Below are 17,440 nucleotides of genomic sequence, written 5' to 3'. Positions count from 1 at the left end.
TCGTCCCCTGCCGCACTAGTCACAACGAACATTAGATCAAGTACCATCGAGCCAGAACAAGAACACTCGTCCTCCTGCGGACCTAGCCCGAGATTGCACAACTCTACACAGGTTGAGGCTCATATTGCAAATCTTCAACCAACAATAGACATTGCTGAAGCTTACAAATACCGTGACTCTCATCAGGCGGATTCTGCAGCTACAACTCACTTAGCATCACTCCTTATTAATTCCAACATAAAAAAATTCAGTCAGCAACAGTTCATCCATCCCCGTTTCTCTTACTGGCTTCACTTCTCTTCCTTCCTACAACTACAAACGTCCTCTCAATCTTCATAATGTCCTTGTCACTCCCAAAATCATAAAAAAAAAAAAAAAAAAAATCTAATTTCTGTTCGCCAATTTACAAAAATCTAATATCATTTTCTAGTTTACTTTTTTTTTTTTTTTTTTTTTTCTTTAAAAGAAAATTGCTCCTTGTGGTTTCTTTTGAATTTGAAAGTCTTGTTTCGTGTTTGTTTGTTGTTACTCTAATTGTTACCGGGTGTAATTGCGGATTCGTTCTATGTTGAATTGGACTGTCAGCAAATGAAGTGCAATATGATCCTACGTGCATTGGAGATTTGTAATCATTCAGTACATATTTGATCTCCTTAAGGTTATCATCTAACCCTTAGATCTTACGTGACGTTTATGCGTGACAAAACTACTACTCTTGTTCGCGGGTTCCTTGCCAGTTGTATAAAAACATGTCTGAGGTTTGAGCTTTAAACACATCTGAACCCCATAAGGACACACATATATCTTCCTTGATGTAATAGTTCAGATGAGTTACACATCTTATCTATATATAGCTTTCCGATCCCTCTTTGTCGTTGTAAAGCCGTACAACTTAAATCTGCCAGGAGCTAATGCTCACAACTCTCTGCTTCCGATCATTTTTTAGATTTTGAGCGTGTAGCAGAATCCCAACCAAATTTTATTTTCCTACATTCTTATCAATTCACTTTTGTCTACCTATTAATTTTGTAACTTTCGGCCAAACCCATTAAGTATAATAATTAAATATATAGTATATCATTGTAATTATACTTTATAGTTTTTCAAAATTTTATCGGTATAACTTCTTCACTCACCCAAATTCATCGAAAACAAATATTTTCTGAAACATTTCTTTTTTTTGATGATAAGTTTTTAATAATATTCCTAAAACCTTTGGATTATATGTATTTTTTTAAAAACTAAGAAAACTAAAGAAGGCAAAATATCAGAAAATAAAAAGTAAATGAAAGTTGTTGAAAAAGAAAAAAAGGAAAGGAGAAGAAACATTCCAGACGAACCCAAACCCTGTTTATAAACCACCTCTCTCTCTCTTGAGTTTTTCGCTGCGACACGACGATTCAGCTCAACTCACCCAGATTTGGCTAGAAGCTTCCAGAACGCGAACCCCTCTCGCGATCTAGGTTTGATTCTGAAGCTCTAGTTTCAGATCTGTAGCTTTGTTTTTTTTTTTCCCGTAGATGTGACTTTTTATTTTAGGTTTGATCTATAAAGTTTGGGAAATCTCTAGCTTCTTTTGTTATCATACTCCATCGCTTGGTCTATTTGATTGAAATCTAAGATTTGTGGTTTGATTTTTGTTGTTAGGATAGCTACAACCTCAGTTTGAGCTCTTAAGACTAGTCTGTTTGTTTTTTTCGCTCTTGTAAAATCTCATAGTTTTATGGTTTTTCCATTGACTGACTTGTAAGGTTGCTATCAAATACTTTGGAATTGACGAACCCGAAGCCTGATAATGAGTGTAGTTGGGTTTGATTTTGGAAACGAGAACTGCCTTGTTGCTGTTGCCAGGCAAAGAGGTATCGACGTCGTTCTTAATGACGAGTCTAATCGCGAGACCCCCGCCATTGTCTGCTTTGGCGACAAGCAGCGCTTTATCGGCACTGCTGGAGCTGCTTCTACCATGATGAACCCCAAAAATTCCATTTCCCAAATCAAGCGCCTTATCGGTCGCCAGTTTTCCGACCCTGAGCTTCAAAGGGATATCAAATCTCTGCCCTTTTCTGTCACCCAAGGGCCTGATGGGTATCCTTTGATCCATGCTAATTATTTGGGAGACATGAGAGCCTTTACCCCTACTCAGCTCATGGGAATGATGCTTTCTAACTTGAAAGGTATTGCTGAGAAGAATCTCAATGCAGCTGTCGTGGACTGCTGTATTGGCATTCCCGTCTACTTTACCGACCTCCAGCGAAGGGCTGTTCTCGATGCTGCAACAATTGCAGGCTTGCATCCGCTCCACTTGATCCATGAGACTACAGCAACAGCTTTGGCATATGGAATTTATAAGACTGATTTGCCGGAGAACGAACCACTCAATGTCGCTTTCATTGACATTGGGCATGCTAGCATGCAAGTCTGCATTGCAGGCTTCAAAAAAGGACAGCTCAAAATCTTGTCTCACGGTTTCGATCGCTCCCTAGGGGGAAGGGATTTTGATGAGGTTCTTTTCCATCATTTTGCTGCCAAGTTCAAGGAGGAGTACAAGATTGATGTCTCCCAGAATGCTAAGGCTTCTCTCAGGCTCCGTGCTGCATGCGAGAAACTGAAAAAAGTTCTAAGCGCCAATCCTGTGGCGCCATTGAATATCGAGTGTTTGATGGATGAGAAAGATGTTAGGGGTGTCATCAAGAGGGAAGAGTTTGAAGAGATCAGCATCCCGATTTTGGAGCGTGTTAAGAGGCCTCTAGAAAAAGCTCTCTCTGATGCCGGCCTTACTGTTGAAGATGTACATATGGTTGAGGTTGTTGGCTCTGGCTCTCGTGTCCCTGCTATGATCAAGATCCTAACTGAGTTTTTTGGTAAGGAGCCCAGGCGTACAATGAATGCAAGTGAGTGTGTGTCGAGGGGATGTGCCTTGCAGTGTGCCATTCTCAGTCCAACCTTTAAAGTTCGCGAATTCCAGGTGATGTGTGCATATCTATGCTTAAGTATATGTCGTTTTTCTAATGTACTTATAAGTATCTCGAGAACTGTTATACTCCAGGTTTTCTGACTAGTTGTAATTTTATTTTTTTTGTTCTCTGAAGGTCCATGAGAGCTTCCCTTTCTCGATTTCGCTGGCGCGGAAAGGACTAGCTTCCGATGCTCAAAATGGTGGAGCCGAGAATCAGCAGAGCACCATTGTTTTTCCCAAAGGAAATCCCATTCCTAGTGTCAAGGCTCTAACATTTTATCGTTCTGGAACATTCTCTGTTGATGTGCAGTACAGTGATGTGAACGAGTTGCAAGCACCTCCAAAAATCAGCACATACTCGGTATGATCTTCCCCCATTGTCATTTCTGCGTATGACTGTAGCGCTCTTTTTTCTCATGGTTAATCTCGTTTTTGTAGATTGGTCCCTTCCAGTCATCAAAGGGTGAGAGGGCAAAGCTTAAAGTGAAAGTGAGATTGAACCTGCATGGAATTGTCTCAGTTGAATCGGCAACTGTAAGTTTCTTTAATTGAACTATTTAAAGGTTCATTCTCTCTAATAATTCATTACAAATTGATCACTCTTAACAGTGGCTTCCCACATGAACTTGGGGTTCATTTAATTTATGATTTCTCTCCCCTAAATTCAGCTTTTGGAAGAGGAACAAGTTGAAGTTCATGTCTCTAAAGAACAATCAGAAGAAACTACTAAGATGGAGACTACATCTGCTGAGACAGCTCCTGCTTCTGGGGACTCTGATGTTAACATGCAGGATGCAAAGGAAATCAGTGATGCAGCTGGTACTGATAATGGTGCTCCAGAGTCTGCTGACAAGCCGGTGCAAATGGAAACCGATTCAAAGGTTAGTTTCTCTACTTAACTGGTACTGCTTACTCTGTTCATTTGCTTTTGAATTGATATTTATTAATGGGGTGTACAGGCCGAGGCTCCAAAGAAGAAGGTGAAGAAAACAAATGTACCTCTGTCAGAAGTGGTCTATGGTGCCTTGAAATCTGTTGAGGTCGAAAAGGCGGTGGAGAAGGAATTTGAGATGGCTTTGCAAGACAGAGTTATGGAGGAGACCAAGGACCGCAAGAATGCTGTTGAATCCTATGTTTATGATATGAGGAACAAAGTGAGAATCCTTATCTTCTTCATCTGCATTGGGAGTATGCATTAAAAAGGTTTAGAGTATAGAGTACTGACATATCTTGTTTTCAGCTGAGCGATAAATACCAGGAATACATCACTGACGCAGATAGGGAAGCATTCCTGGTGAAGCTGCAGGAAGTGGAGGACTGGTTGTACGAAGATGGGGAAGATGAGACTAAAGGTGTTTATGTTGCGAAGCTCGAAGAGCTCAAGAAGGTACTTCACAGGATGACACTTCTGTGCAAAAAAGCATTTTTCAAGACAATATTTTGACAGAGGTTGGGGATTTGATATTTTATAGGTGGGTGACCCTGTTGAAGTGCGTTACAAGGAGTCATTAGAAAGAGGGTCGGTCATTGATCAGCTAGGTTACTGCATTAACAGCTATAGAGAGGCAGCTATGTCTAATGATCCAAAGTTTGACCACATTGAATTGGCAGAGAAGCAAAAGGTAATAATTTGGCTCATCTATAAAGCACAGAACAATTCGTGAAATTTTCAGGTATGAGAAGATGATCTGATGCTCTATTTGTCGTTGTGCAATAATGAAGGTTTTGAACGAGTGTGTGGAAGCTGAAGCTTGGCTGCGGGAGAAGAAGCAGCAGCAAGACACGCTTCCCAAGTATGCCACTCCGGCCATATTGTCAGCTGATGTTTCAAACAAGGCGGAGGCATTGGACAAGTAAGCAAGGCTCTTTGTTTTTGTTTATCCGAAGAGAATTGCTACATGATATAGAAAGTGAACATGCTTTGGATGTTTTGTAGGTTTTGCAGGCCTATAATGACCAAACCAAAGCCGGCTAAAGCAGAGGCACCACAAGCCAAGGCAGGTGAACCGACAGATGAGGGCAAGAGTGAGCCACAGCCACCAGCTTCTTCCGAACCAATGGAGACTGAGAATCCCACCGAAGGTAGTGCCTAAATCAATCACGAGAGCTAGATGGTGTTGTATCGATTTTGTTTTTCGTTCTTTCTTTAGTGATATAATAGTGAACCTCATTTTCTAGTTTGCTATTATTATCTCCCCAAAAAAAAAAACTATATTTTGTTCTTCCTTTGGATAACATTTTTATAGGAAGTAATTTTTTACTATTCCCTTTTTTTTTGTTTCAATATAAGTTTTGGTTGTTTCTTCGATTTAATTATTGTTGAGAGTAATGCGGATTCGTTCTGCATTGGACTGTTTTTAACAGCAAAAGAAATGCAAATCAAATTGGAATGTTAATCAAAATATATATTTGATCTGCCAAACCTCAATGTCTTCTCCTCTATCGTAATCTTTCATGTACTGAGGGATATGTGAATTGTCAATGAGCTTGCCCACAAAAGTCCCCTTCTCTTGCTCACATTGGAAAGCATTAAGGACACAACTCGCAAAGTCCATCTTCTTTGTTAAAGCTTCTAAAGCAGGCGTAGCCATTGGCAACTACGTTGAGATCATTCAGACTGAAGTTGTGTCGTTTCTCCAGTCCCAAATAATAGCACCTGCCATTCACTCATCCAGTTAAGCCCACGAACATGTACCACAGTTTCGGGGTTAAAACAAGGATTAGTTGATTTCGGCGTGGTTAGCACAGTTGCCAAGAATTTCGTCTCCATGATAGCGTAGATGTGATAGAATGCTGAATAGTGACAGAATTGGACTTGCTTACAAACACAAGTAAAAGGATTAACATACTAATATCCTTTTGTCTTTATGCACTACTATTACTACTACTAGTGAAATGGCTCTTGTGGCGTCGATCTCCGTCTTTATCAACAACACTAAAGTTACAATAATGATGACTGGAGAAGGTGAAACGGGAAAGAAAAGGTTTGTTAGTGGCGGGTGGGCAACCCGAGGTGAATCTCGCTTATCACCTCAATCCCGAGCATCCCGAGCAACAATCTTGAGTCAGTTGTGACTGGTTTGACTGGTTTTTTGGCTTGAGTGCAGACGGATTCCTTAGTAGATAAACCATCTTTCTAGCAATTTGCAGCTTTTTATGGTCTATTGACTTATCGCCTTGAGAAAACAGCACCATCATGGAAGTTAATCAAAAAAAAAAAGATAAGATAAGAGAAAAGTTATAAGGAACCAGAGAGTACCTCAATTGTTTATTACATGTGGAAGGGAATTGTTGGCATGAGGCATGACAAGTACCTTTTTGTTGAGAAGTTTTGCTTTGAACTCTGATGCCTTGTCGAATTCCACTTCAATAACAACTTATTCAACAAACACAACAATAAAAGGGATATTGGTTGAGGGAGATAGATAAACTTGAAAAAAAAGAAAATAAGCAGAGAGGAATTCGAGATGACTTACAGCATATACCTCCATCGATTGGGTCCATTATTCAGCATCATCCCTGATAATAAAAATGAGAAGAAAGTAAATATCCATATATCTCCATCATCTAGAGAAGCAGCAACAACAAAACCAAAAAATCTCCATCATCATCAAGATCATATATAAAACAAAATTTACATTTAAGAAAGCAAAACATTCAGATGAGAGAGCTTTTAGAAACACAGAGTAAACCCCAAGATTTTTTTACCTTTTTCTTTGTGGACTTTCTCGTCAAATCAGATGAAAGTTGAAGAAGAAACGCCATGTCCTCTGGACATCCATCACTTGAAAAGACACAAAAACAATACTCCAAACAGATACGATTCATCAACAATGCTTGGATTCTGAGAGTAGATAAGAGAAGTTGAAGGTGATAAGATATATAGCACACAAAAGAAAAAGAAAAGAGATTAGTATTGGTTAAGTGAAACAGAAAGAAATAAAATCATAATAAGGATCTTAACAAGTGTTTACTTACAGATGATTTTTCCCATTGTTGTTGTTTTTTACTTGGGCCTGTCATCCCTAAACTTATGCATGCGAAGAAAGAGTGAACTATATGTATCCATCATCTTGAGAAACAACAAAGAAAACAATAAAAAACTGACGTTGAACCGTAAGGCGAAGTTCGTCTTTGTTTGGTTCTGGATCTTCTTCATTCTTCAAAACATAGCATATCTCCTATCTGCACAAAATATAACATTAGAAACTTCGTTAAAACTGTTAGTCTTAGTGAAAACAAAATCTCAGTCTCATTCCCATCCAAAATTGAAACAAAAGAAAATTCGAGTAAGCGGACAAGACAACCTATCTATACCTTTTAACCAATCAGTTTGATGTTGTTATTATAAGAACACACCAACCACCATTTTTGTTCTAAATCTACTTCGTACGTCCTTGAAAAATTCTGAGTTATCATCCTAGTTGGAACACGAACACAGAAACACATATGTTTCGTTTCACCCAAAAAAAGAAAAAAAATAGAAAAGTTAAAAGGAATCAAAGAGTACCTCAATAGTTTATCATCTAGCTTCGCCTTTTGATAGCTTTATTTTCTTGAATCAGTTTGGTAGAGCTATGTGTGTTTTAACACTCTTTTCCCTGCAGTGATAAACGCACAAAAAAAACACAATTACAATAGGAACGTGAAAAATATTTGAGTGTCAGAATGGTTATTAATAAGAACGTGAGCTACCTTTTTACAATTTTTTATGACTGCCTTTGGCTTGGGACAGTTGCGACTTGTTTTTTAGCTTGAGTGCAGACGGATTCCTAAGCGGATTAAGTGAGTAACCAACTTTCTAGCAGTTTGCAGCTTCTTAAAGACCATTGACTTATCTCCTTGAGCAACAACTGTTAGGAAAACATCATCATCCTGGAAGTTAGTCAAAAAGAAAAAGAGATCATAGAAAAGTTTAAAGGAATCAGAGAGTACCTCAATTGTTTATTACCTGTGGAATGGAATTACTGGCATGAGGCAATGACAAGTACCTTTTTGTTCACAATTTTTGCTTTGAATTCTGGTGCCTTGTCGAGTTACACTACAATAGCAATTGTTCAACAAACACAAAAACAAAAACAAAAACAAAAAGAATATTGGTTGAGGGAAATAGAAAAACTTGAAACATAAGAAAAGATAGAAACGCATAGAAGAATTTGAGATGACTAACAACATATATCTTCATCGATTGGGTCCATAATTCAGCAACAGCCCTAATAATAATAATGAGAAGAAAGTAAATCACCATATATCTCCATCATCTAGAAAAGCATTAACGACAAAACCAAAAAATCTCCATCACCATCAAGATCATATATACAAACAAAAATTATATTTCAGAAAGCAAAACATTCAGATGAGAGAGTTGAGTAAACCCCAAGATTTTTTTACCTTTTCCTTTGTGAACTTTTCGTCAAATGAGATGAAAGTTGAAGAAGAAACGCCATGTCCTTTGAACATCCATCACTTGAAAAGACACGAAAACAATACTTCCGACATATACTATTCATCAACAATGCTTGGATTCTGAGAGTAGAGTAGAGAAGAGAAGGTGAAAGTGAAAGTGATAAGATATATAACACACTAAAGAAAGAAAAAAAAGAGATTATTATTGATTAGTGATAAAACTTGAAACAGAAGGAAATAAAATCATAATAAGATCTGAATAAGTGTTTACTTACAGAGGATTTTTCCAATTGTATTTGTTGTTGTTGACTTGGCCCGATCATCCCTAAAATTATACATGTGAAGAAAGAGTGAACTATATGTATATCTCCATCATCTAGAGAAACAACAAAGAAAACAATGAAAAAATCTCAGTTTGACGTTGTTACACTAAGGAGATATTTGTTTCTGTTTGGTTATGGATCTTCTTCATTCTTCAAAACATAGCATATCTCCGATCTGCACAAAAATATTAAATTAGAAGAAACTTTGTTAAAAGTTTAAAACAACAACCTCAGTGAAAACAAAATCTCAGTCACATTCCCATCTAAAAGTAAAATAAAGGAAAATTTGAGGAAGCGGACAAAACAACCAATCTATACCTTTTAACCAATCAATTTGATATCGTTAATGTAAGAACCGGTCACCAGTTTTGTTCTGAATCTACTTCGTACTTCTTTGAAAAACTCTGAGTCATCGTCCTAGTTGAAACACGAACACAACCACACACCTGTTTCGTTCCACCCAAAAAAGAAAAAAATATAAGAAAAATTCAATGGAATCGGAGAGTACCTTAGTAGTTTATTACCTGTGGAATCAGAATGTACCTCTAGTTTATCATCTCGCCTTTTGATAGCTTTATTTTCCTGAATCAGTTTTGTAGAGCTAGCTATGCTTAAACACTCTTTTCCCTGCAATGAGGAAATAAACGCACAAAAAAAAAAGAAAAAAAAACAGTAATTACAAATGGAACTTTGAAACCAAATTTGGGGTATCAGAATGGTTATTAATTAAGAATGTGAGCTACCTTTTCATCATCTTCAGTTAACTGCCATTGGCTTGAGACGGATGTGACTGGTGTTTTGGCCTGAGTAGATTAACCATCTTTCTAGCAGTTTGCAGCTTCTTAAGGTCCATTGACTTATCTCATTGAGAAACTGGTTTTAAAAAAACATCACCATCCTATAATTTAAAAAAAAAAGAAGAAGTTAAAAGGTATCAAAGAGTACCTCAATTGTTTGTAACCTGTGGAAAGGAAATAGTTGGCATGAGGCAATGACAAGTACCTTTTTTTCACAAGTTTTGCTTTGAATTCTGGTGCCTTGTCGAGTTCCACTTCAATAGCAACTTGTTGTTCAATAAACACAAAAAAAGAATATTGGTTAATGGAGATAGATAAAGTTGAAACAAAAGAAAATATAAAAAAGTATAGAGGAATTTGAGATGACTTACTGCATATATCTCCATCGATTAGGTCCATAATTCAGCATAATCCCTTATAACGATAATGAGAAGAAATTGAATCATGCATACAACAAAACAAAAACTTCTCCATCATCAAGATCATGTATACAAAACAAAATTCATATTTAATAAAGCAAAACATTTAGATGAGAGTTGAAGAAACACACAGCAAACCCCCAAAATTTTTACCTTTTCTGCTGTGGATTTCTCGTCAAGTCCAATGAGAGTTGAAGAAGAAACGACATGTCCTCTGAACATCCATCACTGAGAGACACGAAAACACTACTTCCAACAAATATTATTCATCAACGATGCTTTGATTCTGAGAGTAGAGAAAAAAATGTGATGGTGATAAAAACACACAAAAGAAAAAGAAAGAGAGTATCATTGGTTAAGTGATCCAACTTGAAACAGAAAGAAATAAAATCATAATAAGTATTTACTTACAGAGGATTTTTCCCATTGTTGTTGTTGTTGTTGTTGTTGACTTGGGCCGGTCAATCCTATAAGTATATAAGTAAACTATATGTATATCTCCATCATCTAAAGAAGCAACAAAGAAAACAATGAAAAAAAAATCAAAGTTACGTTGTTACCGTAGGACGAAGTTTGTTTTTGTTTAGTTCTGAATCTTCTTTATTCTTCAAAACATAGCATATCTCTGATCAGCACAAAAATATAAAAATTAGAAAGAAGCTTTGTTAAAACAACAGCCTAAACGAAAACAAATTCGAGGAAGCGGACAAGATGTTGTTATTGTAAGAACACGCTGGCGACCTTTTTGTATTCTGAATCTACTTGGTACTTCCTTGAAAAAATCTGAGTCATAGTCCTAGTTGGAACACGCACACACACACACACACCTATTTTGTTTCACCCAAAAAAGAAACAACAAACCCATGAATTAAGATTCCATATACAAAAACAAACTCTTATTTCAAAGGCAACACATCAACACTACCTCTTGTTCTGAATCTTCTTCATTCTTCAAACCATACCATATCTACACAAAAATATAGAATTAGAAGTCTGAATTAGAATAACAACTTATGTGAAGACAAAATCTCAGTCACAATCCCACTAAAATTGAAAACTGAAAATTTGAGGAAGCGGACAAGAGAAGAGGAGGTGCAAAGTAAAGAAAAATACCTATCTATAACTTTTCATCGATCAGTTTGATGTGGTAACTGTAAGAACACGCCGACGACCGTGATTGTTCTGAATCCACTTCATCTAACATCAAAACATTAATCTGAGTCAAATATATCATCGTCCCTCCTGGTTGGAACACGAACACACACCTGTTTCACCCAAAACCAAAAAAAAAACAAACAAACAAAGCCATTAACAAGCAAGTTCAACTCTCTTTTATGGAAGAAAGACCTAGATAAGTTTGAATTTGTTTACTGTAAGAAAGCCGACAACCGTTTTTGTTCTGGAACAACTTCGTCCTTGTAAACATCCGAGCCATCGTCCTGGTTTCGATTCACCTAAAAAGAAACAACAAACCCGTTAATAAAGATGACACATACAAAGTACGAAAATTTTATCATCACAAGCAAAATCGATTAATAGGGTTAGAAAGATACATCTGACTCGTTTTGCTCTCTCCTCGCCATTGAACCCTGTGAGAAAGAAAACTCTTTATTTCAAAAGCAAAAACATTCACACGAAATCGATTCATAGGTAAGAAGAACACAAGAAGATACCTCTGTGCGTTCATCTGTGTTTGCTCTCTCGTCGCCATTAGAATCGAACGCTCTCTCTCTCTCTCTCTGTCTCTCACTCTCTGTGGAGAATGTGTTCTAATTTTTTATTTCTCCGGGATGAATTAAGTGAGAGTAATGAGTCTCTATTTATAAACAAAGAGGTCTCGACCAAAATAAAACAATGAAAATTTTCCTTTTTATATATTTGTTATATGAAAGAAAAAAAAAAGGAAATTGTTAAGTTTTTAAAAGGGAATTTTATGTAAAATGCCACTTTCAAAACTCAAACTTTTAAAACTGCCACTTTCAACTTTGTATTTTGTAAAATGCCATATTCATTTTTATTGTAAAATAAAAAGACAAAAATGCCCTCAAAGAAAGAAGACAAAAAAACTGACATAAATCAATTATAGACATTAATTAATAGACAAGTTTTTTTTTTGTGCCGATACTCTTTGCTTTTACTATATACGTATAATGAACAACAAATTAAGAAATAAAAAATGGACATATTACAGACATCAGATCTAGTCCACCGAATCTAGTCCATCAACGCACAAATGTGTGATCGAAAGTGTATACCTAGATGGATCATTGATGATATCTTCCATAGATGCATCATTTGTTTTATCTTCTGCTTAATTTCTTGTGGTTTCAAGAAATCTGTAGGATGGACAAGTTTGGTCTACCGATTCTGGTCCACCAGATCTGGTCCATCAAAACTGGTTATGGTCCGCTGTAACTTCTTCACCTGATATGATCTACTGAAACTGGTTTGCCGGATCTGATACTCCAGAATTGGTCCATCGAAACTGGTCTGTCATATCTCGTCTATCAGATCTGGTCTACTGAGACTGGTTATATTCCGCTGGAACTGGAACTGGTCCGCCGGAACTGGAACTGGTCCGCCGGAACTGGAACTGGTCCACCGGAACTGCAACTGGTCCGCCGGAACTGCAACTGGTCCGCCGGATCTGCAACTGGTCCGCCGGAACTGGTCCACCATAAATGGTTCGCCGGAACTAGTCTGCCGGAATAGTAGAGAGATTTGTTTGTTGTTGAAGAAAGATAAGATGAAAGAAGAAGAGAAAGAAAGAAAGAAAAAATGAAAGAAGAAGAGAAAGAAAGAGATGAGAAAAAATGAAAGAAAAGAGAGAAAGTTTGAGTGAGTGATAGAATTGACATTTTAATAAGTTAAAGTGGGTCCTATGGCATTTCTTAGAAGATTGGAATGAAAGTGGCATTTCTTATAAGAAATGACACTGTTCATGGCAGAGAATACAATTTTCTCTTTTTTAAAAGGAAATTGTTACATTTGTTATAAAGAAAAAAGGAAAATTTTTGTTATAAAGAAAAAAGGGAAATTTCTAATTTGGTTTTATTAGAAAAAAGGAAATTGTTAAGTAGTTTTGTCGACCGGAAAGATATTAAAAAAAAAAAAAAGAAGAGCGGAACACGTGGGAGCATACTAGTGGTTGAATAGAATCGATCGTAGAAAAGAAAAGTCTATGGATGGATTGGGAAAGTGAAACCACCAGAGTTGTTTGTTGGTGTTCCGATCAGACGTTGACACACAAAAAAACAGAGTTAGTGTGTGCGTTCCTTCTCTCCAGACTAGCCCTGTTCGATGAAGTACGTGTTGGTGACTGGAGGAGTTGTGAGTGGGCTTGGCAAAGGCGTTACAGCCAGTAGTATCGGCGTCGTGCTTAAAGCTTGTGGCCTTCGAGTTACCTCCATTAAAATTGGTTCACATCTCTTCTCTTCTCTCTCCACTTTCTTTCGACTAGAGATTATTGCAATTTTAACAACACCTTCTTATTACACTCTCTCCGACAGATCCATATTTGAACACAGATGCTGGTACTATGTCCCCTTTTGAGCATGGAGAGGTCTTTGTTCTCGATGATGGTGGAGAGGTTTTCTTGTTAATTTCTTTGATTACACTTCTGTTTCGTTAAAAAAAAAAAAAAAAAAGGCTAGTTGCTAAAAGAATGGCTTGCATATCTCTAATTAAGGTTGACCTTGATTTGGGCAACTACGAAAGATTTCTCGATGTGAGACTAACCAAAGACAACAACATAACCACTGGGAAGATCTATCAGGTACTCATTTGGTTGTGTTACTTAGAGATGTATGCTTTTCACTTTTTCCTTATGTGAGTAACCTTTTCTCTCTCACCAGTCTGTTCTTGACAAGGAGCGCAAAGGCGACTACCTTGGGAAGACTGTTCAGGTAAAACTTTGTTTGTGTTGTACGTACGTTAGCTCTAAGGTTGACCAGATCACGGGGGTTTGATTGTAGGTTGTTCCACACATTACTGATGCCATCAAGGATTGGATTGAGTCTGTCTCTCTGATTCCTGTGGATGGAAAGGAAGGCCAAGCTGATGTTTGTGTTATTGAGCTTGGAGGAACTGTTGGTAATTCGAAATTCATTTCTCCTTTACTTGACCAGGGTTTTAAAGATCCTTATCTTACTTTCTTTTCTTCTCCTTATACCATAGGTGACATCGAATCAATGCCCTTTATCGAGGCCTTGAGACAATTGTCATTCTCAGTTGGTAAGCCTGTGAATCTTCCTCCTCTTGGTTTCTTCTCTGCTTTTTTCTTAAATCATATTTTTTTCATATATTTCCCTTGCTAGGACAAGAAAATTTTTGCCTGATTCACGTGAGCTTGATTCCTGTTCTGGGGGTTGTTGGGGAGCAGGTAGAATATATATTTTCATCTGCTCAAGCCTCAAGCTAGCACTGAAATACTTTACATCCCATTTCATTCATGGTAAACTTTAAAATCTGCTTAAACCTTTCATGCAGAAAACAAAGCCAACCCAACACAGTGTCCGAGAACTAAGAGCTTTGGGATTGACTCCTCACTTTTTGGCATGTCGCTCTGCTCAGGTATAGCTTCAAAACTTACTGAGTTCACTTATAATTTTGCATACACCTTGGAAAAGTTTTGCCACTCACTCTAGGCTGTAGCTGCAGAGAGTCTTGACATGTCTTTTTTCTTTTATTTTTTTCTACAGCCACTGCTGGAAACTACAAAGGCAAAATTGTCTCAGTTTTGTCATGTGGCGGTATACGTTTTGTGTGAAGTCTACGTTATGTATTTACTGAACTGATGTATATATTATGCGGTTGGGATCTCATATCACTTGATGACTTCTTACAGGCAGCTAATATTCTCAATATCCATGATGTTCCAAACATTTGGCATGTTCCTCTCCTACTCCGTGTAAGTTGGATGCGTTTTTGGCTCTTCCAAGAAAAGGAAATAGAAATATGTGTTTTTGTTATTTAAGTAGTTTTCCATGTATGCTCTTGCTGCAGAATCAAAACGCTCATCACTCGATTCTCAAACAACTGAATCTAACTAGGTTAGTCTCATTTCTTATGGTGGTCAATATTCTGATATCATAATTGAATACTTTCATGCCTAACACGAAATTCCATAAACTCATCTCTTTCAGCGTTGCAACAGCACCTGATCTGGATAGCTGGACTAAGATGGCTGAGACTTTCGATAACTTGACAGATCATGTGTGTATTTTACAACTGGCTACTACACTTTGTTTACTTTTCTTATTCAAAGAGATTGTCCTTTTGTTATGCACAGGTCAAAATTGCTATGGTTGGAAAGTACATTGGTCTAACGGATTCTTATCTGTCGGTTGTTAAGGTGTGGAAAGTATATTTTAGACTTTGGTCGTCTCCAAATTTAATTTCTGACGCATTGCCTTTACTCTTCGTTTTGTCCTTCTCCATTCCAGGCCCTTCTTCATGCCTGCATTGCATGTTCATTGAAACCACATATCGAATGGATTGCAGCTTCGGATCTTGATGATGAAAGTGAGAAATTGGTAATATATCATTAATGACTTTCATCTTCTTGAATCTTTCTGATCCAGAGTTTTTATCCCCACTATCACTGTTTTCCTTTGAAGCATCACTTTCTCCTTTGCAGACTCCGGAGGCACATGCTGCTGCTTGGAAGATCTTGAAGGTGAGAAATTCAGTCTTAGAATTCTCTGGTTTGATTTAGTCCGTAACCTCTCCACTTGTCTATTGAAAAGGAGACATTTGTTTGCCGACAATATAGTCTATGTTTCTGTTGTTTACAGAGCGCAGAATGCATTCTGGTTCCTGGTGGCTTTGGAGATCGTGGCGTGAGCGGAATGGTTTTAGCAGCCAAATACGCTAGAGAGAACAAAATTCCTTATCTTGGGATCTGCTTGGGGATGCAAATTGCAGTAATTGAGTTTGCCAGATCTGTAAGATATGTATCTTGTAAAATTCTGAAATAACTTCAACTTGCTTGTCATCCTAAGACTAATTTAACATTGGTTTCAGGTTTTGGGTTTGGAAAGAGCAAATAGCACCGAGTTCGATGCTCAGACAGCTGACCCTGTTGTTATATTTATGCCAGAAGTATGTATTCAGAAACCTATCAATGGATTCCGTTCATTCTCCTCTTACTATTGTTGATATTACCCCTTACAGGGCTCAAGAACACATATGGGAAGCACAATGAGACTTGGATCCCGAAGAACACATTTACAGAACCGAGACTCTCTCACTTCAAAACTGTAAGTTAAAAAAACTTTGCTCTGATCTTTGCCGTTTCCTTGAGCATCTTTGTAGTTTTCAGTTCATGGTTTAAATACACAGCTAAGTTGTTGTTTTTTTTTTTTACTTTTTGGCGGGCATTTACCAGATATGGTGACGTTTGTTATGTAGACGAAAGGCATAGGCACCGTTACGAGGTTGGTATTTCATTAATGGCGGTTCCTTTGAGGTAAGCTGGACTAACGTGAATGTATGTATAACAATGATGTGAAAAAGGTGTTTCTATTCAATGATGTTAGGTGAATCCAGAAGTAGCTCAAGTACTTGAGGAAGCTGGTTTAAGACTTGTGGGTAAAGATGAGACAGGGAAACGAGTTGAGGTATAGAAAGAAAGAAAAAACATCATCTTAGTGGTTTGTTGTTGGTCTCTTGTTTGGTTTTTTTCTCTGCAAAAACTTCTTCTGGTTTTGGTTTGTTTTGAACAGGTAATTGAGTATCAGGATCATCCATTTTATGTTGGAGTTCAGTTTCATCCAGAGTTTAAGTCAAGACCAACTAGACCTTCTCCTCTGTTTTTAGGCAAGTCTTGATTCTTCTGACAAACATTTGTCTCATATTCCATTATTGTAGAAGCTCGATTATATTGTAATGGAAAAATCTTTTACAGGGTTTATATCCGCTGCGAGGAAGCTTCTTCAGTCCCATTTGAGCACATGAGTCGAAGCTCTTCAATAGTCGTTTATACATTTTGTATAAAAGAATTAGTAATAAATTCATTCATTTGGATAAATTATTCATTTGGAAGAAGCAGATGATGGGACAAAACAAAAAGCCTCGTTGTTAATTGATTTCGGAATATGTACATATTCATTTCATTCATTTGGATAAACTTATTTACAATTTTGGACCGACAGGCCTTTAGTAAGTCATCCATTAACCAAATCAATCTCTTCACTTTCCTTAACCAATAATCTTCCATGCCGGGCCGATCAAGACTCAAGACCCATGAAACATTCATCTACTAACTCCTCATATAGAAAGAAGAAGCACCATCGAGACTGCTCCAAAACAAGATAATAATAGGTGGATGGAATGTGAGAGCCATTGTCACCTCTACAAAATGGGGTCCGAAGAAAAAAGAATCGGTACCCTTTGCTTTCAGACATTTTTATAAAGAACAAACTAAAAGAGAACGTACGTCTTTGAGATACCACCACACAAGACACAAAGAAAGACCAACTCTCTAATAATATAAGCCTAATAGCTGAGTGTGTTTCTGTTTATAGAGATGGTGAAGAG

The 17,440-nt window shown here is 37.3% G+C and overlaps 2 protein-coding genes and 1 long non-coding RNA gene across 17 annotated transcripts; 2 read left to right on the top strand and 1 right to left on the bottom strand.

Annotated features, from left to right (window-relative positions):
* Window positions 1-1,326: 1,326 nt before the first annotated feature.
* LOC17881836 (heat shock 70 kDa protein 15) lies at window positions 1,327-5,219 on the top strand. Its single transcript, XM_006287008.2, has 10 exons — window positions 1,327-1,463; window positions 1,752-2,965; window positions 3,090-3,317; window positions 3,395-3,490; window positions 3,625-3,837; window positions 3,916-4,110; window positions 4,197-4,343; window positions 4,429-4,578; window positions 4,679-4,809; window positions 4,893-5,219. Exons 2-10 carry the CDS (start codon window positions 1,796-1,798, stop codon window positions 5,047-5,049), a joined length of 2,487 nt encoding a protein of 828 aa, XP_006287070.1. The 5' UTR covers window positions 1,327-1,463; window positions 1,752-1,795; the 3' UTR covers window positions 5,050-5,219.
* A 443-nt stretch (window positions 5,220-5,662) lies between these two features.
* Window positions 5,663-12,703, bottom strand: LOC17883409. 14 transcript variants are annotated; one of them, XR_002833584.1, is made up of 21 exons: window positions 12,157-12,702; window positions 11,575-11,654; window positions 11,455-11,490; window positions 11,291-11,355; window positions 11,015-11,166; window positions 10,827-10,868; window positions 10,643-10,728; window positions 10,462-10,526; window positions 10,313-10,368; window positions 10,055-10,187; window positions 9,854-9,947; window positions 9,688-9,748; window positions 9,429-9,583; window positions 9,229-9,312; window positions 9,004-9,131; window positions 7,065-7,141; window positions 6,935-6,981; window positions 6,665-6,800; window positions 6,433-6,475; window positions 6,216-6,332; window positions 5,663-6,132 (listed from the first exon to the last, which is right to left on the bottom strand). It is a non-coding gene; the product is annotated as an uncharacterized LOC17883409 (long non-coding RNA). The 14 variants fall into 14 exon arrangements; XR_002833581.1 differs by having other exon boundaries at window positions 6,935-7,141; window positions 10,610-10,728; window positions 12,157-12,703; XR_002833579.1 differs by having other exon boundaries at window positions 6,935-7,141.
* A 342-nt stretch (window positions 12,704-13,045) lies between these two features.
* LOC17882951 (CTP synthase) lies at window positions 13,046-17,052 on the top strand. 2 transcript variants are annotated; one of them, XM_006287344.2, is made up of 22 exons: window positions 13,055-13,319; window positions 13,411-13,490; window positions 13,590-13,676; window positions 13,756-13,806; window positions 13,876-13,993; window positions 14,078-14,134; window positions 14,218-14,282; window positions 14,390-14,473; window positions 14,602-14,652; window positions 14,748-14,810; window positions 14,906-14,952; window positions 15,046-15,115; window positions 15,192-15,254; window positions 15,346-15,435; window positions 15,540-15,578; window positions 15,697-15,846; window positions 15,926-16,003; window positions 16,076-16,161; window positions 16,290-16,338; window positions 16,441-16,521; window positions 16,627-16,720; window positions 16,809-17,052. In XM_006287344.2, the coding sequence occupies exons 1-22, from the start codon at window positions 13,202-13,204 to the stop codon at window positions 16,856-16,858; spliced, it is 1,671 nt and encodes a 556-aa protein (XP_006287406.1). In that variant the 5' UTR covers window positions 13,055-13,201; the 3' UTR covers window positions 16,859-17,052. The 2 variants fall into 2 exon arrangements, 1 of the variants encoding a protein (XP_006287406.1); XR_002833450.1 differs by lacking the exon at window positions 16,809-17,052 and having other exon boundaries at window positions 13,046-13,319; window positions 16,290-16,370; window positions 16,418-16,521.
* Window positions 17,053-17,440: the final 388 nt, after the last annotated feature.

Source organism: Capsella rubella, unplaced genomic scaffold (assembly GCF_000375325.1).
Source record: "Capsella rubella cultivar Monte Gargano unplaced genomic scaffold, Caprub1_0 scaffold_6, whole genome shotgun sequence".
Classification (NCBI taxonomy): Eukaryota; Viridiplantae; Streptophyta; class Magnoliopsida; order Brassicales; family Brassicaceae; genus Capsella; species Capsella rubella.
The sequence above is the reverse complement of the archived record's forward strand: the minus strand, read 5'-3'. Positions and strand labels throughout refer to the sequence as shown.